General features: G+C 36.2%; 1 protein-coding gene across 1 annotated transcript; it reads right to left on the bottom strand.

Moving 5' to 3' along the window:
* Nucleotides 1–5,938: 5,938 nt before the first annotated feature.
* On the bottom strand, nucleotides 5,939–26,558 carry pigeon (protein). The gene is given in 22 exon segments (XM_045758615.2): nucleotides 5,939–9,041; nucleotides 9,496–9,567; nucleotides 10,006–10,227; nucleotides 10,439–10,653; nucleotides 11,317–11,399; nucleotides 12,385–12,486; nucleotides 12,822–12,992; nucleotides 13,626–13,832; nucleotides 14,030–14,206; nucleotides 15,768–15,959; nucleotides 17,813–17,943; nucleotides 19,073–19,232; nucleotides 19,484–19,651; nucleotides 20,111–20,193; nucleotides 20,334–20,516; nucleotides 21,141–21,222; nucleotides 21,795–21,884; nucleotides 21,886–21,911; nucleotides 23,218–23,287; nucleotides 24,372–24,386; nucleotides 24,388–24,557; nucleotides 26,404–26,558. Coding segments are annotated over 22 exon segments (2,775 nt in total). The 5' UTR covers nucleotides 26,453–26,558; the 3' UTR covers nucleotides 5,939–8,934.
* Between the last annotated feature and the right edge of the window lie 725 nt (nucleotides 26,559–27,283).

Raw genomic sequence — 27,283 nt, forward strand, 5'->3', positions numbered from 1 at the left:
TTACTCCAAAAATTTGTCTCAGAAGGCGAGGGTTACTTCGGGAGGCGAGTTTGGACGCGAGTTTGTTGATACGCGTACAGCCGACCTAGCGCGTTCGTCGCCCCTCCGCCCCGCCGCCCCTCAGTTTATTATTGTCTCGCGCTCAGTGACTACCCCCACATCAATTCTTCTCGCGGATTTTCAGTGTTTTGTTGGATTTTTGGTGATTTGTCTATACAATTTGTTATTATATATCTCACCATGGGTCCCAAGAAAGCCAGTGGTAAGGATAAAGGCCAGAAAGCTCATGTGAGGATGACAATAGAGGAGAAACAAGAGATCATTCGGAAGCATGAGAACGGTACACGTGTTGTTGAACTTTGTAGGCAGTACAACAAAGCCACATCAACAATATGCACTATACTTAAGAAGAAAAATAAGATTATGGGTGCTAAAGTGGCAAAAGGAGTAAGAACATTAACGGCACAAAGACCACAAATACTTGAAGAAGTGGAAAAGTTGTTATTAATTTGGATACACGACAAGGAGTTGAGGGGTGATAGTGTTTCGGAGGCCATTATTTGTGAGAAAGCCAGGGTGTTGCACGAAGACCTTCTAAAGAATACCCCTGCAACGAGTGATGCAGATAAGAAAGAGTTTAAGGCAAGCAGGGGCTGGTTTGAAAAATTTAGAAAGAGAAGTGGTATCCATAGTGTTACAAGGCATGGGGTTATGTGATGTGATTATGGAAGGGGACTCCCCTTCCAAACAGTAACTCCTCTCCTCCTCCCCCCTCCTCACCATCTTCCATACGCCTACAGCACTCGACAGCAAGGTAAGTAATAACTGGAACACAGTTTTGTAGGTTTATTTAGATGAATTAGGTAAATTAGGTATAAAAATTTAGTTTGATGTGGGGTTTTTGGGGTAGTCAGGAACGGATTAATTCATTTCCCTTTATTTCTTATGGGGAAATTAACTTCGGAATGCGAGTTTTCGGAAGGCGAGGCGTCTCCAGGAACGGATTAAACTCTTATTCTGAGGTATGCCTGTACTAGGAAAGGACATATATAGGATAGGTAATGAATATTTCTTTACAAATCCTATAATGGAGATAAAGGGAACCCTTGCCTCATCATTAACTATTTCACTTCATCGAGTCATAGAACTCACCTGGTACAGTATTTTGTAATAAAATAAATTTCATTGCTTATCATGATGCACAGAGTTGCATCATGATAAGCATTTAGGATTTATCCATTGTCTGACATAGACGAAAAACTTAACTTGTGTTTGATCACAAGTTAACAAATTTGATGCATCTCAGAGTTTATCCTCCCTGTGTAAGTGTTTACCAAATAGCTGGTGCATCATAGGAAACCCCATATTGTCACAAACTTTCATTCATTGAACTGTTTGCAATGGAGGGGACATACACAAATATACAGTACATTTTTTTTTATTTACTAGAACTATTATTTTTGTATATTCACTATCACATACAGAACAGCAAGGTACTAAATTTCTGGGAATTATATAGTGGTTCACTTAGCATTTACTTGCTCAGTTTATGTGACTAGATGAGTAGGCATGAAAGGCTGTGTGGTGAACACACATACAGTACTGTATATGTATGACAAAAATGTATGGGTTCTTCCCCCTAGCACTCAGAACAGCAATCCTACACATGGTTTTTTTTCTACAAATATTTTTGTTATTATATAATTGACTTTACTGATACTGATAACACACTTTGTAAATATAAGGGTCCCAATAGTACAGTTGGGTTTGTTCTCGACTAATAATAAAAAATTCCGGGTTTGAATCCCAGGCGGGACGCAAATGGTTGGGTGCATTTCCTATCACCTAATGCTCCAGTTCACCTAGCAGGAAGTCGGTACCCAGGAGTTAGTCAGCTTGTTGTGGGGTTCCATCCTGGGGGGGAGGGGTCTGTAATTCACCATCAGATGGGACCTCGATATATGTCTAATGTGTGTAAACACACTTTGGCTGCCTGCTCGACAGGGTGGCCCTCTAATGCATTATTGTTGTGGTGACCTACCTCAGCCTGGGAGCTGCAAGTGATATTCTAACCTCTTGATTAGGTGACTATCCTAAACTGTTAAGAAACACACTGACCTCTCTCCTTCCTGGAATGTGCAGCAATTGTATGGTGTCCTTATCTCAAGAAGCACTTATGTGAGTTAGATAACTGAGGGAATGTACATAAAATTAAAAAGTTTGACTGAACTATGAGCTGAATGTGAAAAGCTTGATAATTTTATGTAACTACAGTATAGCACAGTATGTAGAGAGGTGAGGTAACTATGAGGGGAAGTACTAAAGCAGTATGACTGTGTTGCAATTGGAAGGGAGTTGGCGACATGGAGCTGGATTATGGAGGAGTGAACAAACCCTTGCCAACCATTTGAACCATTGGTGATTGAACACTTGAGAGAAGCGAGGGTGCTGCTTTTCTGACCAGCACAAGTGTGAGGAGTGAGGGAGTGAGCAGGTGGGTGAGCGAGGGAGGGAAGGAATGGGTGATAAATTGGAAAAGGTGCAAAGACATGCAACTAAATTGCTCCTGGAACTAAAAAAGCAAGAGCTACGACCAGAAGTCAGAAGTGATAAATAGTATACCAAGAATAGAAGATACAAGAAAAAAAAGAGTTGATATGATCACTATGTAAAAAATAGTAACATGAATCGACAAAAACCAACTTTTAAAGACGATAACTTCATAAACACGGTTACATAGGTTCGAACTAAGGAAACATCGTTGCGAAAATAAAAAAAATGAGAAAGGTCACTTTTGTAAATAGTGTTGTACACAGTTGGAAGAGGTTAAGTGAGAAGGTGGTGGAGTCCAAAACTATCCATCGTTTCAGATCGCCACATGACACAGAGTACTGGGAAGATGGGACACCTGAGCATAGCTCTTATCCTGTAACTACTACTAAATACTAGTGTTAGATATTTAGCGTTTGATAGCTAGTATACCTCATTTATGATGCACCCCCATACCCATCCTGTGTTAGGTAAACAGAAGCATCAGGAGTAGGGAAAGGTAGCCAAACATGCGGTACCGGGGTGAAAAATAACTGGTCTAATTGCTCATGAATAGACTGCCTGTTCCACATCACTCACGTTTTCAAATTTCAAGCAATTTTTGAAAAAATTTTCTCTGAAATTTTTGTTTCAATTCATCAGTTCTGACAAATCTGTAACCACAGGAGCAACATACGGTTCCACGCGTACTGTACAGGAACACCCCGCAGGGGACGCTATATACCACACTCAAGGTTATCTGGCCACACATATCCCTCCCTCAGAGGAAATCCAGAAGGTGTGATTGTGTAGGATGAAGGAGGAGGACCCACCTGGGAGATGTTAGCACCGTCAGGAGCAGCAGCCACCCTCACCTGACTCACCACCAGCCATAACAAACAACAGCTGATCATTGCCACACATCCCTCAGACTCCTCATCTCCCCCCACCCCCTCTCCATTACCACAATAGCTCTATATAAACCATTATATATTTATTTAAGATGTTTTATTTGAATGAATGTCATCTAGTAAGGAATGTAGATTATGATGGGAAGAATATGGTAGAGGAAACATGCGGACATGAGGTAGGGAGCCCAAGTATCCTCAAGATAAACACATCATGCTATGTACTCATAAACCCAATGTACATTCTTGCAAATAAATAAATTAATTAATTAATTAATTAATAAATAAATAAATAAATAAATAAATAAATAAATAAATAGATAAGATACCCCCAGTATCAGTTGGGTTAACCTATGTGTTGAATTTTCAAAGTGGTCGCCCATAGACGAACGCCCCGAAGAATATTGTTGAAAACATCTTGATAACTTATTAAACCAAAAAATCTTTATATGGCAGAAGAACGACAGAAGCATTATCTATATATGAAACATCTACCAGGACAATATTTAAAGTAAAACCGAAGATATTTGTAGTCGTATAAAAGTTGCATTTTTCATCGCTCGTCGAGCTCGAAACCCGCAATTTTCATCTCAGAACAATGGTTATTTCACGCAGATTTGTTAATAAAGGTAAGAGTTTTATGTATCGCAAGAAAGATAGATATATAAGCTTCATTTTAAATGCCTTACCAAGGGCATATTTGAATTTAAAGCGAAGATACATGTAATTTTTATAATCGCCGAGCTCTGACCCCGGACAGACTCAACGGCAGAGCAACTCTCTCTCAGATCAATGTTTATTTCACGTAAATTCCTCACTAAACACAAATGGTGGGATATTGCTCCCACAATATATGAAGAGAGAAACTTATGAGTACTTGGGTATCTTATTTATTTTATTTACTTATTTATTTATTTATTTATTTATTTATTTATTTATTTATTTATTTATTTATTTATTTATTTATTTATTTGTTTATTTATTTATTTATATACAAGAAGGTACATTGGGTTTGAGAAACTTATATATGAAGAGAGAAACTGGTGTTGGTAAATGAGTGGTGTGTTATGGAAAAATTAGTGCACAAGCTGGAGATGCAGGCAGGAGTTTAATGGAAGATACTCACTTCACTGGATAAGGGAGTACCTAAGCAACAGAAGACAGTAAGTCACTGTGAGGGGGGAGGGTGCCATAGGAAAGGCTGCCACATTTGACGCCCTTGCTAAGGTTGCAGTAAATAAAGACAGTATTGAACGGAATCTTGAGTTATCAAATAGGTCCCTTAAAAGTGTCATTAGACGAGAACTCCTGGAGGAATTTGAAGACAGTAGAACAGTGTAAACTGGAACTAGCAGGTCCATTATTTATCACAATGAAATGTGTGAAGTAAAACATGTGTATGGGACAAATAACAAAGTCAGTAGACTAACAGACGTTGTCACAGCTCGTATAAGACTTTGCTACAAGTATCTCTGGCAGTTCGGCTTATATAGGGATCTGGATGAAGTAAAGTGTGTGGACAAAGACAGGGACACACACTCGAACACTATATCTTGGAGTGTAGTAAAATTGAGCCATTTAGAGATAAATCTAAGCTCACGCTGTATGATATGGCAACCTATCTTATTGCCAAAGATAAAATACCTGAAATCCTTGCGCTGTGTCCATATTACGCTTCCAGTAGATAAACGACATATGAGATTGAGAAACAAATAGTGTATTGTGAAGACTAATAATAAACAGCAGCTCCCCTATGACGGTAATATTTCCATTGCTCAAACAATTATGTATTAGCGAAAAGGCCTACCATATATGTATAATGACTTACTGTAAATATATAGCTCTTGAAATAGAACATTCTCTGTAACTAGCTGACATTGTAGTTATAAGGTGTGAAGGATAGAATTCGGAATTCGGCTCAAAAATCACGCTCAGGAGTCAAATTTCCGACATTTCAGATATTTTGAAAACTGCAGGGGGGGGGGGCAAAATATGACCCATGTTCGTTTTCAGTAATTGGCATATTTTCGGTATAAAAAGTCGTAATTTGAAAATGAAAATAGGTGCAGACAGTCAGAATTCGGCTCAAAAATCACGCTCATGAATCAAATTTCCGACATTTCAGATATTTTGAAAACTGCAGGGGGGTTTGGGCAAAATATGACCCATCGCCGTTTTCAGTAATTGACATATTTTCGGTATAAAAAGTCGTAATATAAAAATGAAAACAGGTGCAGAGAGCCAGAATTCGGCTCAAAAATCACGCTCAGGAGTTAAATTTCTGACATTTCAGATATTTTGAAAACTGCAGGGGGGTTTGGGCAAAATATGACCCATCTCCGTTTTCAGTAATTGGCATATTTTCGGTATAAAAAGGTCGTAATTTAAAAGTGAAAATAGGTGCAGAGAGTCAAAATTCGGCTCAAAAATCACGCTCAGGAGTCAAATTTCCGACATTTCAGATATTTTGAAAATGTGATGTATTTTTAATAACATGACACTTTGTTAGTAATTGTTTTTATTGGTAGGCCCAGATATATAGTACAAGATTTCTAACCACTTTATTCATTAAACTGGAAACATATTTAAGATGTTGCAAATGCTGTTATCTATAATATACAACATGTATATATTGACCACTATCATAAAGTATTTTTAAAAAGTTTTAACACATTTATACATTTGGCACAATCTGATATTTACCTTAAATATTTAATATAAAAATTCTACATATTCAACGTAAAAATATTGAAAATAAAGTAAAAAAATATATATTTATGGAGAAATTAATAAATAAATCTAAAAAAAATCAGTTTTGTCTACAATAATGGTATTACCAGAGAATGGTAACTGAACGTACAAATTAAATAACTAGTTGTTGGTGCTCACTAACAACCTTAGCTTGCTCTCAGGATACTGTATGCAAAGCCTTTTGAAGGCATTTGATTTGGCACCTTATCAATTACAGTACTCGATACTCTTATTACTTAGAAGAGTACATAATTTTTTCCATGCAATAAAACATTACCTGGTTAAAATATTTGGTTAGCAATGTATGGCATTTACATTCACCCTTTTTAAGACAAATAAGACTGAATGTAAGAGCAATTGTGCTGAATTATATTTGGATTATAACAACAAAGGAACATGTGGAAATGAGTAAAATAGTTGTGCAATGACATTTGCTCACAAAAGAATCTTGTAATATTATGTGGCAAAACTCCAGTTAGTAATAATAAATGTTGACCGACAATTTTTGCGGCAACATGATCAAATAGCGGAAAATACTGGACACGCCCATCAAAATATTTTACAAACACACACATTATACAACACCTGGAAGTTGACACTTTTTGAGTACCACATAAACAGGACAAAAATGACTTGTTACTGACCCCATTGTACACAGTTAATACTGGTATAACTCTTACAGCTAGAACAATAGTGTGGGCTTTACTGAAGATGGCCTTTTGTCTGTTACAGCTTTAAATAAAATTTATGAAAATCTGATTAAATATTTAAATACAAAATACCCTCATCAATAAACTCTCCACTATTGTGCTCCAAAAAATCAATTTAGACTATTTAAAGGTTACATAATAAGACACAAAAGAATACCGTAAATATAAATTGTAAAGGGTTTGCATAATTGCAATACAGTATAATATCTTTGGTCAAATGATGTCTACAGTCTTTCTAGAATGTACTGACATCACACAAACAAAAAATATCTAGTATACCTATAAGAACATTTGCGAGATAAATATAAACTTATATTTAATGTCGGGGCAAATAGGATGCTTAGAGCTTGTCCAAAACCTGAAGGAACTTATGATATCAAACCCTAATCTCCTATTCGATAAATTATTTATAGGAGGAATTTCTAGTGATAAATTACAAAATATATCTTGTGAGAATTCATAACAAACATTAGAGCCACTCAGGATAGTACGTGTTCAACTCGTGTACCTGGTGATCAAAGCATGTTAATACACCAGCTTAAAAAAAAAAACGAGTTGCAATGTTTTTCCATAAAATACAGTACCATACAATCATCATCTAAATATTAGAACATCACTTACTTGTACTCATTAATGGTACAATACCTGATTGGCTGACCTGTTCAAAACATTGTTTGGCTAAGTTCACACGTGTATAAACTTCAAATTCGTCAAAATCCATAACAGAAATAAATTAAATATACCATAATATATTAAACATTTCAACTTCCAATTCACAAGAGTTGCAAACAGGGTGCTGATATTGCATGTATACAAGGCATTTCAAGACAAGTCAAAGGACATGCTTCATATTAGATGTTGAGATGTAAGTCTCGTCCTAATCACACACACTCAGACCTTGACAGAGCTCTCTCAGGAGAGTGCAAAAGACCTGGTGTAAATTTCTTACATAAAATTCACAAATACACAAATTTCTTTTTTTTCTCTATGCTTTATAAATGTTGAATATCTTTCAACTTGTTTTAATTGTTCTTGCATTTACATTAATACAGTAAATTTAAGCGGAAACAAAAGTCAATACACCAGAAAGCCAGTTGCAACATAAGGACTCTTATTTCAGATGCATGATCATTAAATTCAATTGCAACTGTAGATAATGGAAGACATCTGGTGGGGTGAGTTTGTGCAATAACTAGACTGGAATTCAATGGCAGAAAAACTGAAATAAATTGAACAAAATATTTTTAAATGCACACTCCCCCTTCTTCCCCTACAAAAGTGATTCTGGTATCAAAATGTGTGCAATGTAAAACCCATAGTAATGCTAGGCAAGAAATAGCAAAAATCACCATACTGTACTTCAATTGCAACAAAACTTCTGATCTGTGCGGAGAAGGGAGTGTAGGGTTGTGACAAATTTGTCCGTTCAAGTGGGAATACTGTACCACACATTTCAGAAGGGATGGCAAGTTACTCAGATAATGTCTAGATACAAGCTGGATAACTGCATTGAATACGTTAAATTAGAATTGGTGAATGGGCAACGACAGCCATCATTAATTATGTTACATTTGGCACCATTGTAACTTCTAACATGCAAATGAGCTGTGGGACTGTCTGTTATGATTTATAAGACATGACAGGAACGTGTCATATTCCCAACACATCTGTAAACTGTATACGATGTCTGAGAAGAATACATTCACATGGAAGCAATAATAAAAATACTAACAAATTAATCAACTGATGAAAGTGGTCCTAAATTATTTTCAGTTATTTATATATTTTATCTTTAGGTCATTTTAAAGCAGGTAAAATAAATGTTAGCTAAAAATGGATGCAGCACACTATAGTGAAATGTAAACAACAACAACTCTGTAATGAAAGTCAATGATTTTGAAATCAAATAATGTATATGGAGTATTAAAATTAATGTACAAAAGCACATGAATCATAAATATGTGTACTAAATTTATATAATAACTAAACGTATAGCAAAGTATAAAAGATAATCCAATAGCAAATTCCTGAACAATTCAGACCCTTGCTCCAGTAACATCAGTCTCCAAGTCTGGCTTGATATATTCACAGGAAGCAACTGTCCCCTCGTACAGCAGGCCCAGGTCTAGGTCTGTCAAGTTAGCTGAAATCAAAACATTCAAGAACACAACATTAACATTATCTACACGATTTGTTGACTTAAGTATAAATGTTTACAAAGACACCAATATGTGCAGGACAGTAGTCTCTGACTTTCACTCACTTTTCTTTACCAAAATAGACGCTACAACTCTTTCAGTAGCCTATAAAATACACATGCGGAACATTATTTATCAAAGATTATATATTCTTACTAATTAATTAATGCAACCATATTTACAAGGCTTTGCATATTTCAAATAATTAATGAAAACCGAGTGGCTTTGTATAGCTCTAAATGCCTGGGGATAGTCACCAAGTATACTGTATACAGTATAATATAATATTCAGCAAATGCAATATAATATTCATCACTATAAAAGATGCTTAAAAATTAGTTGTTATGATCTAATAATTTATACAAATTTTGTGATACAATTGATATGATAAGTACTCACCTTTTGCTGTTAACAAATCCAAAAATGTATCAAATGGAGAGAGGCGGTCAGTTGTCGGAAATGCAGTTATACCTGTGGCAGGAGAAGTGCCATCACTAACAATGCAAAGCCATTGCCCATCTAGTTTTTTGTTTTTTTTTAGGTTTATATCACAGAAAATTGGAATTAATTTTCATTATTTCATTCATGTTACAAATCCAACTGAAAGCAGAAGTAACAGAAGTATACCTGACTGCTGTATGACACCTGGCAGGCTAGGTGACAGCCTGTCACCTTATAAAATGTAATATTACAATCCCATAGGCCTAACTTTCTATCAATAAAATGTAATATTATGGGCCCCACTACCTAAGAGTTCAAAATTAGTATGTTAATTATTATGTTGCTTTATAAACATAATTCTAAATATAATAGGTATTTTTTATGTGTGTTAATGAACCCACATTAGCCAGAGAAGTATAACAATATTTCTGTGTCAGGAGTTTACCGATCACAAACTAATTGCAATACCTTTTTTCTGAAGATGTTGAGCATTAATTCTGGCCGACTGTGTTGGTGTCCGTGGCTGTCCTGGTCCCTCGCCAGCAAGAATGGAACCCGCATGCAGCCTTGACCTCAGAATCAAGGACATTGGGTGTTGCCAGAACTGCAGTGCTCGGAGGCTTCTAACAACTGGCACTGAAGATATTATTTCTAGCTTTCTCTCTACATTTTGCGGGGTATCATCCAGATCTGTAAAGAAATGCATAACAATGAACCTACAGTGATTGGATCTAATAATACTATACATTTATTACTATAACAAAATTTATGTTTTATCACAGAATTTCACATCAAAATGCATCAAAAAGTTAAATAAAGGAATCAATCAAGCAGCATAAACTATAGACAATGACGACTACTACTTTATTAAGATATGAGCTAAATAAAATGTTGTTCTCACCGTAAATAATTTCCCTTAAAACATCCACATTAAGCTGAAGAACTCCACGTCGTACATACTGCATAAACACAAAGTGTGGCAGACAACGGTGTGCTAAGTAAGCCAAAAAGGAATTGTATCCTTGAGGCAGAGGATATGCTACAGCTTCAGTAGCTGAGTGGTATCGCTCTAGTAATGTAAACAGTCGGGTGGCAACACCATCATCCAACTGCTCTCTGTAATGATACATAAATTCCTGTAATTCTGCTTTACACATTCATTCATTAATGATATAAAAAAAACATGATTTAGAAATGAGGTAATTATTCTAATTATTATATCACTCACTGAAGAATTATATTGCATGAAAATGAGAACAATTTGTTTATAAGTACAGTAGTGGTATATAACATAAGTCAGATGTAATTTACTAAGGTACTATTAATTAGGAAATGTTAACAAGCACAGGGCCAACTGGGAGATACTGTGTTTGTCAGACTTTTCTGGAAACAATCAGGTTTTTTTCTGGCTAATTCCCAGAGCCTTGTGAAAGGTGTAAATTCTCTTTACAGACAACCAGAACAATCTTAAAATGCAATCCAACATCAAATTTATATTTGTTTTGTAAATTCTTTGTTATTATTTTCAGTTGCTAAAATAAAGTTTGGCTAAGTACAGGACACAAGATTATTAAATTTCATTATGAGCTTCATAAAGAAAAATTGCACTAATTCAAAGAGGATTAACAACATACATGAAACCTTTGATACTTGATATAAAGGTCATAACTAAACTGCATGCACTACCCTAACAGACCCTGGGAAGTAACATGGACTATTTCTAACAGAAAATGAGAAGGTGTGTGTCAAAACAAATCTAATCTTTCTTAGACAACTTACATGAATGTAAACCCTTTTTCACTCTTCTCTGCAGGAACGAGAGTCTGAGAAGAACACAGGATGGAGCATAAACGACGAGACACCTGACGGGTAAAAACATATTATTGTTACATTAAATAATTAAATAAGCTAAATATTCTCCAATTATTCTCAGATGCTGTTTATGAAAGGACACAAGATATACCTGCACATGAAGGGTTTTAACACCCCTGTACGGTAATAACATCCGAAACTTCTGCATAGCCAGAATACACAAAAATTTTCCTGGATTAAAAATAGAGCCATGAAATGAAAAGCCCTTTTCAAAGCTTCACTTTGGTAGCTTTCCCTCACCTTCGCTATGAACCACCAGAATAAGATGAAGATGCCAGGCTTTGGGTAACCATTCCTGCCCACTGTCTTCTGATATCAGACAGGGAACACAATGGAGAGCAAGCCTTGATCCATTATGACACACAAATGTTGCATGGCACAAACTCCCTCTGAAATGCTTCTTGTCAGCAATCACCTGCCAAGATACATTCTGAACTACCAAAGCACTGTACCTATTAACCAACAACTATGGCTACCACTAGGTGACAGCCCTATCGTCAAACGCTTTGGGAAGTAGCAACAACATTTGGATCCTAGCCCACTCCTACTAACTAGGAGAAGGAGGGAAACAAACAGTAGGACAGAGAGCTACCAAAGTGCCACTCAAAATGGGGGATTTTATTACCTTCATTGCTCTATTTCTCATCTAGACCAAATAGGTATCTTCTCTTTGCTACCTCCAAATGGTGCTCTATGATTCCCATTATCGAAACTAAACTTTCTGTTTATAAGAAGTTTAATGGTAGATAAGGAAAGATCATTATTTTCTTAAAAGAAAAACAATAAAAGAAACAAATATGAATTGTTAAGCCCCGAAACTAAATCTATAGTGGATGTGCAGCTACAGTACACTGTAATTACAAAGTCAAAGTGTTAAATTAGACTAAATATATAACACAAGTGTTAATTATGACCACTTTTCCCATTAGCATTTTACAGATTTAGAGTTTGTTTCTGGAAATGACTATAACTTACCTGTAGTTGTGTGCAGACATATTTGCTGGCCACTGCGTGCACTCTCATTGGGGACTCATGGGGAAAGTGCTTCAGGCAGTACATACTCAACTCCCTCAAGTTCTGTCAAAACAAAAACATAAAATTAGGCAAGCTAATAATTTACACTTATTTGGAAAATTTGGCAGTAAATAAGTGACATAAAAATCTTGTAGAATATCACAGTAATGGAGTACATATATATGAAGATGTACACTGGTATATCAGGTACATATATAGAATGTACAACCGTTAGATGTACTGTATTGTAAATTATATATATATGTACAATATATACAGTATACTGCATATACAGTAATAGCAAAATTCATGTGATGCATCACAAAACATGAATTTTCCTGTGGAGAAGACGAGTATTTTAACAGTTATTTATAAACACAACTCGTCTAGGTACTCACAACAGAGAGAAGGTGCTCCAACTTAGAGGATGTAGTGTTCTCAGCCTCGTTGAAGGGAAGTGGGTCAAACATGAGATGTGCAAGAGTTAGGCCTAGTGATGTGATTGTGAGACCTCCAACAAGTGGACTTGCTGGAGACACTGGAGTGCTGCCTTGAGACAACGCCTCAGGCTACCAAGGCAATAAAAGTTACAATATAATTTGTGTTATTAAGATGTCAAAAAGAACGATACATTTACTTCCAGAAAAGGTTGAACAACACACATTACAATTTCATCAAAATAATGACATCATTTACTGCAAGATTACAAGACTACAGAGTAACTATTTATTACACCAACCCATTGACTTGGACATGCACACAACTTGCACATCATTTAATTCTATAACATACCTATCAATTTATATATATCAACAAGCCTCACTTTCTGATCATTTAAATACAAATTTGATACAGACTAAACTAAATAATAATTCATTGTGTTAGGGGACATGCAGCCAGTGTATATACATATGTTAGGTCTATATCGAGGACAGCCCCAGGGTCGAATTACTGACCCTCCACAGGATGCAACCCCACAAGCTGACTAACTCCTATGCCTGTTAGCTCATTAGTTAGATCATACTGCTAGGTGAAGAAGGCCCATTAGGTGATAGGAAATGCAGCCAACCATTTCTATCCCACTCAGGATTTGAACCCGGAATTCTCGACTACGAGTCGAGAATGAACCCAAACCAGGACCCTACTTGTATTTAACAGAGAAAAATAATTGAATTGAATAGTGCGAGGAGTTAGGCAATCACCTTGTATGTATCGAGTGAGACCATCAGCTTCTCCACCACATCTGAAAGGCTGAAGCGCTGGTGGTGCCTCTTGCTTGTATGTTCCCACAGCTTAGTCCACGTGTCTGAGAGTGAACGGACCACACGTTCACGAGGGGACAGCAGCATTATGCACGCATTTTCCAAAAGACAGTATGAAATCCGAACATTTTCATCAGCTGGGGATTCCTGCAAAAGTAGTTTAGAATTAGCATCTACTTACATAAAATGAGGTATTAATTGTACTTCAAATGTTACTTATGCATTGTTCACAAACATAAAAGTATATTGCAAAATTAAATAATAATATTTAGAAAATAATGGATGCATGTACAAATGGAAGTTTGACTGTTGATATATCAAGATGATGACAGGGAAAATCTTACTATATATTCAGTATCGGTGGTGAATGGAGCAGTAGTGATCGGGAGGAGGGAGATGAGGTGTCCAGCATCTGAATCAATGTGTTTGTGGACAGCTGCATATGTTTCTCCCACCAGGTACTCTTGAAGCAGTGCTGGTGTATCAAGGTTGTATGGATCTTCACACACACTCCACATTAACTAGAAATAAAATTGTGGGAAATCATTAGAATATACTTTGTAATGAAATCATTCAAATATTTTCAATATGCAAAATAACATCAGCAAAAGCTAAAGATTCTTCTAACCACCTATAGTTAAAAGAACATATACATCAATATCTTTCACTGTGGTTATTCTGCACATGTTATTAACATCATGAGGTAAATGATGTTAAACCAATTATGTTAGTCAACAACCTGAATCCAAAACCATAATTACTGAATTACAATAAACACGTACCCTACTACTGAAATAAGAAACAGGAAGCATTGCACTTTATACACACTTAAAATCTGATTACAACAATCTGATCCTGATTACAAGGTATGAGTATATTTATAGTTTCATAATAGAAGGATCTAAGTTAATCATATACAGTCAGAGTAGTTAACAGATGGAATGCATTAGACAGTGAAGTGGTGGAGGCAGATTTCATATACAATTTCAAATTTAGATATGACAGAGCCCAGTAGGTTCAGGAATCTGTACACCAAATGATTGACTTTATAATTTGTATACTTATAATACGTGCAAATAGACTATATGCAGGAATGGCTATATTGCATGTGCCAAGAACTATACTGACAACAATTCAATCTATTACTATTAATCAGCAGGAGTAATTGCATTTAATCATGCATGTGAAAACATGGCTTTGCCAAGAAGCAAAGTGTAATAGCAGCCATGTTCAAGGAACACATGACAGGGCTACAACGAACCTCCTCCATATTATTGCATCTCTTGCTACTGCCGTAACTACCATATCTTTCTCGCACCAGGAAGAGCTTTTTTACAGAATGTGTAACATTATACAGACTTATGTCCCCCAGCCTGTACTCCTAAGGTTTCCCAATGTCAAGAACATATCGTAATAAAGTCTGCTCTCCTAACCTACCAGAGGACCCAAAACAGAAAACGGGACAGTATGTCAATTTTGTGAGCCACTACCATTTTCTAATACGACAATTTTTGGTCTTAGGTAGAATATACATCAAAATGCGACATTCTACTAGGAGGACAGGTTGATGTCCCACCAGGTATTCATGCAGTATCATATGGTAGTCAGGTTTCTTGGGACCTTCAACAATGCCCCATAGCAACTAATGATACCACACAGGCAAAATTAACATGATTATATCCTTTATTTTCAGTCAAGATTATATCCTTTATTTTCAGTCAAGAATACAGTTCAAATAATTAAAACCAATTGTAAATTAGTGTACATGCAGGAACAAAGTATAATGACTTATTCAATGACATTCCAAAATTTAATATTGTCAAACGAATTTTGCTTAGGTAATTAAATGACTAAAATTACAGGTCTGTATAATAAATTCTAAATGGAAACTGATAACAAATTTTAGTAGTTTTAATTAAGTTATACCAGCATTAAAAAATATTTGATGTTGATTTTTAAATAGATAATGTCAAGATTAAACATACACTTTGTACATACAAAATAATCATGATAGCCACAATTAGGCTGGTTATATCATTAAACAAATTACTAACATCAATAAGAAATTTCAATCTGGTCTACCTTTCGTGAAAGGTCATGATCTTTATCATGGATTGCTGCCAAGTGCAGTATTGCCAGACGTGTGCTCAGGGTAGAAGAGCTCTTGAAGAGTGAAAACAGAGATTCTTTAGTCACTCGAACTTCCACCGTCATCTGGTTTACTCCATCCACAAATGTTATGCAGCGACCCGAGATGACTTTGCCTCCGCATATCTAGAAGGGTGATAAACAATTTACAAAATATCCAGAAGCATATTAATATAAATTAAAAGCCAAAGGCTAACTTCCTTAAAATTAATCAGATCATATCTGCAATTATTTGTTTTGATTTGATTTGCCATAGTAGAGACAGGAAGCCTTTTAGGCTTATCGAGGTCCCTCTAGGCTAAAATAAAAAAACTTACTTTTCCCAGGATACAACCCATGACACTTGACTAATTCCCAGGTACTGCACCTATTTACTTCTAGGTAAACAGAGGAATCAGGTAAAAGGAAACATTATCCAAACCCTTCTGTTTACTGCAGGAATCAAACCTGGAACCTTTATTTGTGACCCAACTGCGCTTACCACTGCATTAGAGGTGACTAAAAAGTAAATTATTTGTCTAATGGAAATGTGGCACATATTTGCCTGAGAAAGGTACTGTATGTCCATTTGTTGCAGCTGTCTTGTTTTGCCTCTGTAACTTATCTTTCCTTCATGTGAAGGAAGCTTGAACAGTACAGTCACCCAAACTTGGCAAATAATACATACTGTCCTATGAATGGAAATAACCTTGAATCTAACAAGGAGAATGCAGGTGTTGGCCCTTAGTCACAAGGCTTAGTTGGGTACCTCCTCCGCCTGCACCAAGCACTGTTTTACATATCTGAAGGTGCTTCACTATACAGTACAGTACTTGCTAACCATTTAGATGCAAGCTTGCAACACACAGCTATAGATACAGGATCACACATATGAAAATTGCATCCCACTCCCAAGTTCTAGAGACAATTGAGCATTATTTCCACCACTGTTTCAGACAACACAGTGGCAGAATGCATTTCAAACATGAATCCATTACCCTCAATGTATCTTTCAACACTGAATGTATATCAAGAGGAGATCTTCCACACATAAAAAAAACATAGTCAAATCACTTACTAAATATCTCCAACCCACCATAAACTTGGCTATTTCTAAATAACACATGCAACTGAAATTCACCAACTACCAGCCATAAAAACCAAACATTGCAAGAAGAGCAACATAAGTGATCATCCAATACCATCAACACAACATCCATCTCTCACTGCTAAGTTCTAAGCTCATCTTTAAGAAACAAGAGTTAAGCCTTGCTTCAATGGCAACAGGGATGCTCCACTCGTTCAGTCACTGGAAGGAGTATACCTTCATGGAAACTGAACATATCAAGAAGAAGATCCACAGTAAAAAACAAATAATATCCTTCAACTTGACTAAGGCTGACCTATAGGGTACATCCCCACACACAATGATGAAGTAGTAACAGATTGTACCTAATGCAAAATGGGTACAATCACCTAACTCCCTGTCAGCAGTTTGAGGCAGTACAAGCTCACAGAGTGAAAATACTGCTTTGAACCAGCAGAAGTGAAAATCTGCTGGTTACTGTACTGAATACTGTACCAACCTGGAAAATAATCAAGGCAACACTCTTAAAGACCCGAACACAAACAAGCTTTGAATATAAGATTTGATGCTGAATAGTAAAACAGATTAATCTCTCTGAAAATCCAGCTCCTGCATGCCGGACGTACGTCAGTAAGGCAGTACAGTACAAGCGAGAGTCTGGTGGTAAGGTGCTGCCACCTTGCAACTGACAAAAGTGATATACTGGCAGTCATCTGCAATGTTATGGAAGAGTTCTGGTGAGCTTTAGTATTGGCTAAGGTGCTACCAATTGATGACTGAACTAAGATCTTCTCTAGTACCTCCCTTGCACTTGAACGACTTGAAAGTGAAAGTTAGACTTAATGTTTACTTACAAAATGAGTGCTTTTCCAATTTCTTCAGATTCTTGGGAAATATCAATTACAAAACCAACCTGATACAGCTGAGCATTGGGCAGGAGCTGTGGTGGAGGCGTTGTAACAATATGGTTGTTTGGCATATGGTCCAATCCAATATCCAGCATGTGCATGCAGACCCCAGGTACAATCACAAGAAGGTAGTGGTCTGCAAAACAAAACAACAACTCTCAAACTAGATACACACAGATCTGTACTTGATGATGTACACAACAAGTCCAACAGATATTTGAACTTGAAAATTCATGCATAGAACTATATCAGCAGTCAAGAAAAGCCTATCTTGTAATAGTAATATTGAAGTGGGTAAATATTTACAATACTTGGTATAATACATTTTCTTGCATTTTCTTTTCTAAGTGTTTAACATTAACCAAGGAAAAAATTGATTTAGTCATACCTTGGTAATTCTTCAGTCCTTGTACAAGGAAACAAAAATAGTATTAAAGTACTGCATCTATTTCTTGTAGAGGAAAACATTTTTCCACACGTACAGTACAACTGTACCAAATTGTGGTTTAATCAATTTCTATCAAATGGACACCTTTCTATGTATTCAATGTATGGGACACCTTTCTATGTATTCAACATTCAGATGATCCCAGATTCATCATGATTACTTATTTCACAGTTTTAGATGGTTAAGATTATAGCAGGATTGCTCTGAGCATTTGTTGAAGAGGTCTGTATATGTCTAATTTCAACCTAAGTGAAAAACAGAGCAATGAATATAATGAATCCTTTTGGGTGGCACCTCTGTAGCTTCTTTAAGCTTATGGAACTGGCTTACTACATACACCAGGTTTCCATGACTTCTCTTTACCTGCTGGTGAGAAGGAACTTTGCAAACATATTTATATTAATCACAAGCAGGTATCCAAACAAGCTAAAACTGATAGTTATCCAGGGAGCTTCCTTGGTCACTTGCGACATCAAGAGAGGGTTTGAAGGGCTTTTAGTTAATACAGGCATCACTGACTTTCATTCAGCTATGAATGGAAGACAGTGATACTTTTATAAACGGTGTTGAATGCTCTTCAGTAGCTGCCTAGCACCTTCATGATCTGATCTGATCCTGCAGGAACAGCTTGAAAAGTTCCATCTGGCAACAGTGCAGTATGTTGTCTTCACTGACTTTGTATGATCCTGTCTTATGGATATAGTGGATCTTGCCTTAGGGAGCAGCAGATTGAGATAGTTCAGAATAATAGTTATTACCAATAATGTACTGCATATTCAATAATAAGTTTGTTGATACAAAATACAAAACTGCTTACCACCAAAGAGAGAGTATGTGGGGAGGGCCGAGTGTGCATGTCCCCAGGGAACACCGGGAACAACTGTGTGAAGGACGCACCCATGGTGGAGGAGCGTCACGGAGTATGCCAAATATACCGCACAGCTCTCAGGATCAGCAGGAGTTTCTGCTAATCTCGACTGTAAATTATAATTAATGTTGATGCAGTGAGACCCATTACTTGAAGACGTAAAATATTGTAATTGATTTGAGTTATGAAAAACTGAAAAACTAAAAAGAATTTACACAACATTTTAACCATAAGCTATTTAAACAGCTTCTGGGGTGTATTTACCTCATTATACAGGCATTTAACAGTGACAACAGAAGAATCATTAAGCAATTATCATAAATTCCAATTATCCATTTGCATTTAGGTAACATAGCTTACCTTATAGATGTAATGGTGACAGATGCAGACAGCACCTGAGGGAGAGGTAACAACACGCAGGTCAAGCCAAGCATCTCCTGCAGTGTGCAGCAAACCTTGATCTCGGTAATCACCGCTCAAGTCCAGAGGGGAATGTTCCAGGCCCGACAGTTCCAGGGGAACATTTAACTGCACAAAAGAGGAAGCTTGTGTTGGACAAGAAGAAAACTTATACTACTGTATACAATATAGATAAAATAAAACTGATTAATAATCAACAGTCAAACCAGATATGTTCATATCCTGTTCTACTACTTTATTATGCTACTTACACCTGTCCATCAATAAATATATATATTTCATTAAAATCACTGCAATGTATATACTGCAATGAGTATGCACCATAAAAGAATCTTAAATATAGCCAATTAATAAATATTACTGTATGAGAAATTGTTTTTCTATCTTTGATGAATCAATCTTATTGATGACTGGCTTAGTTGTGATGACAAAAGTCAACAAATTAGACACTAATGAATCTTTGAATGAAATGGTGGGTCAATCCAACTGTTGGTTACATCACAAGTACTTCAGATATTTTAGTTCCAATACTTTACTTAAATGACATCCTTACTTATTGCCACCTACCACTGTTTCGTGAGGTTTATTAGGATGAAACTGTAAGGCTGTGAGCATAGGTCGAGGACGTAGGGCATCTTCCTCTGCTTCACCTAGTTCATCAAAAGGAATATTAGATCACATGAATACAGTATAAAGTTAATTATGTATAACCTTCCTGAAAATGCTAATTTCTGTATTATTACTCAATTAGGTAATAATTGAGTAATAATACAATTGTACTATTACTCACCTGACCCCAGGGTTAAGCCAGCTTCAGGGGGAGGACGGTAGTGTAGATAATATAAGTGCTTATGATGAGGTTCCCACTGAGCCCACACAAATGATCGCACCACTGACTCCGTCAGAGGTTGGTCATCAACAATCCATGATGATCCATCCTTCAGACTTAGTGGAAATGAGTAGATGGCAATGGCTAAAAAAGAATAATTTCTTATATAAATCTTTCAGCTTGAATGAGAATAATTAATAGAAAACAGATTATTAATAAAGAATACTTAATGACTAAAAATGCTTTCTCTGAAGCAAAACAAAATACTATATACTGTTTGTGGTGAGTTATCATACAAATATTACACTATTGCATAAATAATATATTTGTGTGTAACAATAAAGATGGCAGCTACATTGCATTATATATATTACTGCAATGTGTAATAATGACACTGATAAGATATATTAAATAGATAATAATATTCCAATAGTGGGTAATACTGTAGTTAAGTTTATAGATAAAGTAATAGAAGTGGGATACACAAGTCCTTCGAAGAGACGAAAGATGTATTCTGTGAAGATCTCATACGGAATGAAATAACACAGTATCAAACTTAAGATTAGTCTATACAATACTGGGAAAAATAGGGTTGTGTTTCAGAAACCTTCAATGGTCTATTTTTTTCAGTTCTCTCTCAATACAACACGTATTTAAACATTACCATTACTGTAAGTACTTCTGCCATATTTCACACATTACCATTACTCTCTAAATACATGTTGTATATTTTATATGAAGTGCTTTTAGTTGTCTTTCATCACTTACATTCCCGGTGGACGAAAACAAGAAGCTTAGCAATCCAGCTATCGTCTAAGGGTTTTCCACCTTCTGTGTGAAGAAATTCAAGCTGGAAAAATACGAAACCCTTTAAGAATCTCTGAGATATAATATACATACAAATATAGTTGTAATGCCCTTTATATATTTTTAAAATAAAGACAATAACTAAATGAAAAACAAAGCATTGATAAAAAAGAAACTGACCATTTCTGAGTGATACCTAAATGGCTCCCCAAGCCTTGAACACTGGCTTCAAGAGGACGGACACTACACGCCCCACCACAGAAAGTACACGTAAATGTAAAATTTTGCTGAACATTTTCTAGAGATTAAATAAATTAATTACTTGTAGATTATGTGGAACAATATAGATATAAACATGACACAAACTACCAAATTACTGATGCAATAAAATCTCTTATGAACAGAAGATATAAAGTGCAAAATAGGACAGAGTGAGTGGAGCAGACAAGGACCCAGTGTGAGGAGCAGGCAAGGACCGAGTGAGAGGAGCAGACAAGGACCGAGTGAGAGAAGCAGACAAGTAATGAGTGAGAGGAAAGGAGAAGGATACAAAGAGGTAGGAAGTACAATTATGTCAACATATAAATAATTGTATTTCAGCAATTATTTACTTACAAGTATCTGTCGAGAGCAATCAATGTTCAGGGAAAATACGCCCCCTTGAGGTGCAATTTCGGCCACATATGCAGAATATTTATTTCCTTCAGCCAAGACTGCGGCGAGTCACAAAGCCTGTAATTTGATACATGATCAGCCACAAATACTCATATAATTACCTCAAATGAAAACTTAAAAACTAATTTAAAATAATTATATAATTTAAGATTAACAAATTAAATACATGAAAATATTTGTCTGCAAATTAAGGATCATTTATACCTTTAAGATAATAAAACTTAGAAAGTTTTTAGTTTGAGTGAATGTAGTTTAAAAAATCCAACTCTATTGAATATCAAAGTATGCAATGCAAATTTTATATGGTGTATGTAACACAAACTATAAAACTTTCTCATTCTCATTCTACTGTATTTACATAAATCATAAAATATTAATTCATATAATAAAAATTTCAATACAGAACCTCAATCTTCAAGTATAAAATTTTAAATAGGATTTCCAATTAGATTTTTTTTTAATTCTGCCATATAAAATTAACATTTATCAGTAAACAAATATTGGTATAGCTTGTATGAGAACATTTCTATTATAGGAGAAAGCATGCTGACCAAAATACCTGCACAGTTCAGAGATTGGTAAGTTGGGCATAATAAAGAAAAATAAAATAAAAGAGCCTTTAACAGGGAACTAAAATATGATAATACTGTATACCCCTAACTTAATAATAAGGAAACAGGGTAACAAAGAAAGTGGATAAATGGAGGTCTCTTACAGTACTCCATAAATTAAGTAAAATTGAAACATAATAAAGTGACATATTATCCAAAGAAAGAAAAAACAAAAGGACACAGACACAAAGGAGGCCAAAAACAAGCTTCTCCGGAAGACAAGATAGTGTTGCCAACATCTTGGTTACTGAAGGCATATATGTTTCCTCAAGCTACTTTCCAAACAACTGAAAGCAAAATATAAAGCAATATGACTTTAGGTATTAACAAGCCCATTACTGTTTCAGTATCAGGATGATGAAGACTCCAATGCTTAGACTAAAGCTAGGTCATTAACTTGTTCTAAACTGAATACAGTATAAACCTTAATAAATGTTGTGCTATTAAATACATATCAGTTCAGTACTATACTTTGTGTGTTCCTAATTATATACAGTACAATACTTCTTTCCTATGTAGTGTAATAAATTTTGGTAAATTATTCATATTTAAAAACAACCAATGCTGACCGTATAAATTACTCAAGAACTTTGTTATTTTATGCACAGTAGGGATGCTTTCCAGTAAGAAATTGCTTGAGTCGGCAACAATATAAACATAACAAAAAGTAGAGCACTAGACAAAACTACACAAGAAACATAGCTACACACAGGCAACATGAGGAAGGTTGGTTGCAAGATACTGAGAGTTACCTAGCAGAGTCCTGGAAGCATTGACAGAGGCTTGGACCACAGGCACAACCTTATCAAATGTATATAAGACCTGTTATGGAGAAAGAAAAACAAAAGTTCCATGCTGTTACCAGAGAAGTAGTACAGAGAAGAGGTCACTGTCATTGTTTTGAAAAACCTGAACCCCACAGCTCTACTAATGCTACTGTACTGTATTAATATTTTTGTCTAATTGTATTATATAATACTTTCTGTCAATAAAAGCCAGTACATGCATAATCTCCATCAAACAAGGGTTAGGCTACTTATCATCTACTATATTCTGTACTGGAGCATACCTGGAGAGGGTTTCAGGAGTTCTTTTACTCCCCGAGCCCGGCCTGAGGCCAGACTGTGGTCAACTCTAGAGTAGAACTCAAAACTTTTGACAAAATCTTGGCAGTAATTGTTTTTGGTAACTTAATAATGCAATAGTCATCAACTAATGAACAATACAGCACTTATAACTGTCCAGAGTATCTTAATAATGACCAGGTTATTCTGTTAATTTAATCTACCACAGTATTGTAAGCACTGACTACAAATCTTAATATAATTACAACAGTAGATTAGTGTTATCCATGCAATACTTGTTTATGGAAATTAAATCTCCATGACACCAGCAATTTGCTTAACTTTTATCACTGTTTCATTAATCTCAGCATCCATTCTTCCATCCTGATTAGTCCTTTAGCTGTGAATAGCAGTTCCAGTCACAGAATGAAACTAGATGTTCAGGGTTTTCTTTCTGGGTGCCAAAATGAATTATTAACAAGTTACAGTATTATGTTTAGCCGTCAAAATTGGTGCCTGGACCTGGTAAGTGATACCTTGTGAAAGTGACAATAAAAAGTCACTCCAAGTGGTATACTGTACAGTCCATAAGACCTCAATAAGACCTAAGGAATATTATGGTTTTTATACATTGGCTAGCTGTGTAAAAGTATTTGACACTGTTCTTCCAATCAAAATGACTTCAATGACTGTACTATCCAAATATTAATATAAATTATATGCATAATGATAGTGTTGTTAATTACCGTAGTCTGCCATATGATGCAAAACCTAAACAGAATAGTACCATTAATGATACAATTAGGAATGTGAGTAAAATCAGAGAAAATTATTGAACTAACCTGTGCAGAGTGTAAGGTCAGGAGTAGCAATAGCAACCTGTGTTGCAAAGGCGAGAGAGCTTGTTGCACCCTCAATTCCTCCATCCCCTCCCGAGCCATCGACAGGGGCTCTCACCAGCACCTCCTCCTCCCATCGGCACAGCAAAGACCCATCCTCACTCTCACCAATCCATTCAAAGTTGGAATCTGAAAATCATGAAAGTATAAAATTTAAAAAAATAAGGAACAAATTAAAAAACTACCACACGCACACACTAAACTTAAATTTTACCCCAATTTGTTTAAAAACTCCTTTGGCTTGTATAAGGATTGTTTTGAGTTTCAGTATTCTACTTCTCAGGAATGTTTAGAAGCTAGCCATCAAACTGAGTACTGTAATACTATTTTAGCAATTATTGTGCTAGTGTAATAACCCACTATCTACTTTATAGTGCCTGTATATCAATGCATATGTGTGAGCAACATATTGTTGAATTCAGCCTAATGACTACATAAATATTTAAGTGTTTTTGCAATATTTTGGGGTTAAATTTACATGTTAAGGTTTGGTGAGACAGTGGTCATTTATCATGAAAATACCAGACAGCACTATTCTAATAAAAAGAAATACTGTACACATAGTATAGGAATATACTGTGAAAATATCATCACCCAAAAGAATATTTTGATTATAGCAAACACTAGAAAGTATTATAGATGCTAGTATTTAATTGTTACTCCTCATCTATATTGGTAATAATATCCTTGATTAAATATGCTTTGTTTAATCATTCTTGGAATTTATAAATATGTATATTACCCATAGTGCAGAGAAGCCAAGAATATTAGTCACACTCTGTGAGGGTACGCTCGAATCTCACACAAATATTTAACATACTGTATTGTGACCTGTTTTCTCATGTTAAAAACAGTATATCATTGGGCTAGGGAGGCTTAGGTCTGGTTAGATTTAAAAAATTCACTGGTGTACTTTCTTAGCCTATGTACTGATTGACGTGAATTCCTCCCTTGTACAGCCTAGCCACCATATATTTCAACAGTCTGTCTATAGCAGTATTATTCAAAAACATCCCAGGAGACAATCAGGATACATCAGAGTGATGTTACACACCTCGAACAAAGTACATATTAAAAACACAAATTTGTTATTTTCCTTGTTAGGATAGAATAGGTTTGGTCTGTAGAGTAGCAGTGGCATAGCTCCTCTCAGGGGCCTGTATAAGCCCTACTCATCTATTGTGGCACAGCACTATTTTGAAGAGATATTTATGTATTCCTTTGGGCCTAGCTGAAAATACACTCTAAGAGTAACATATAATATAATTTGATTCTCTAGCTTTGCATCCCAGTCATGGCCACTGTTGTGGGCATCTGGTATAAAATAATAAATTTGATGAATTGTTGCCCTATTTAGAGATCCTCGTTAATTACGACAAAGGAAACCAAGATACTGTAATTTAATAACCACATTGTACTTAGTGAGAGATTAACATGCTGCAACACCCAGTGGGTGCAATGCTGCAACACCCAGTGGGAGCATTGCTGCAACGCCTAGTGAAAACAATGCTGCAACACCCAGTTGGAGCATTGAATCAACACCCAGTGGGAGCAATGCTGCAACACCCAGTGGGAGCATTGATGTAACACCCGGTGGGAGCAATGCTGCAACACCCAGTGGGAGCAATGCTGCAACACCCAGTGGGAGCAATGCTGCAACACCCAGTGGGAGCAATGCTGCAACACCCAGTGGGAGCAATGCTGCAACACCCAGTGGGAGCAATGCTGCAACACCCAGTGGGAGCATTGATGCAACACCCAGTGGGAGCAATGCTGCAACACCCAGTGGGAGCATTGATGCAACACCCAGTGGGAGCAATGCTGCAACACCCAGTGGGAGCATTGATGCAACACCCAGTGGGAGCAATGCTGCAACACCCAGTGGGAGCATTGATGCAACACCTAGTGGGAACAATGTTGCCACATCTAGCATGATCAACACTTAAGTGTGCTCTAAACAAAATTTAATCCGTACACTGATTTTCCTCCAAGAATAATATGGGCTTGGCAGTGACGGCCGCCATGGCCGCGTCGTCTGTTTATTTACTGTGGTTGACAAGCGCGCAGCGCCCGGCGCAGTCCTCCCCCTCACCCACACCACGGAGCCAACACATATATATATATTTTTATTTTATTAAAGGGGTACCACCTCTGGTACAATTGTAGGGATCCCATAGCCTCGAAGAAAAAATAAAGATTATTCAGAGACGACCTTGTGGATTCTCACCGAACACTTTAAAATTATCTTTTCCTACCATCCCTATTCTTTATTTTATTAATAATTTTATTGCATTGTTACTGTTTATAGAAAACATACACACACACACACACACACACACACACATATATAACAATCACTGTTCGAAGACCTCATCAAGCTCTTCAGATGAGGGGGTGCGTGCCAAAGATGCAGCACGCATTTCTTCTCTGGATCGCAACACTGAGGCGCTGGAACAGGAAACTGACGACATATAGTTATTTAGTGACGTTGAGTGATGTGATGGACATAATCCGGGCTTCATAAGAACGACGGCCTCCAGCGTTAACACTATTCCTCTGAAAGCCCACAAACATGATTGAACATACAAAATACTTCATTGTGGCCCGTTTGTATTTATTGATTGATTGATTGATTTTATTGATTTTATGTAGACTCAAATTTGGGTCAGATTTATTTTTGGGTATTAGGTTTTTGGGTAGACTCCTATTACATTTATTGTGTGATAGTTAAACTTGTATATAACAATATGTATTAAAGGCAAACGCCTAACATGTAATATTAATTAATAAAACCAAAGTTGGAAACCACACTCCTGCCTCCACATGCTTTGTGATCAAACATTTTGGGCGCTCTT

This window comes from Procambarus clarkii, chromosome 59, assembly GCF_040958095.1.
Source record: "Procambarus clarkii isolate CNS0578487 chromosome 59, FALCON_Pclarkii_2.0, whole genome shotgun sequence".
NCBI classification, from domain to species: domain Eukaryota; kingdom Metazoa; phylum Arthropoda; class Malacostraca; order Decapoda; family Cambaridae; genus Procambarus; species Procambarus clarkii.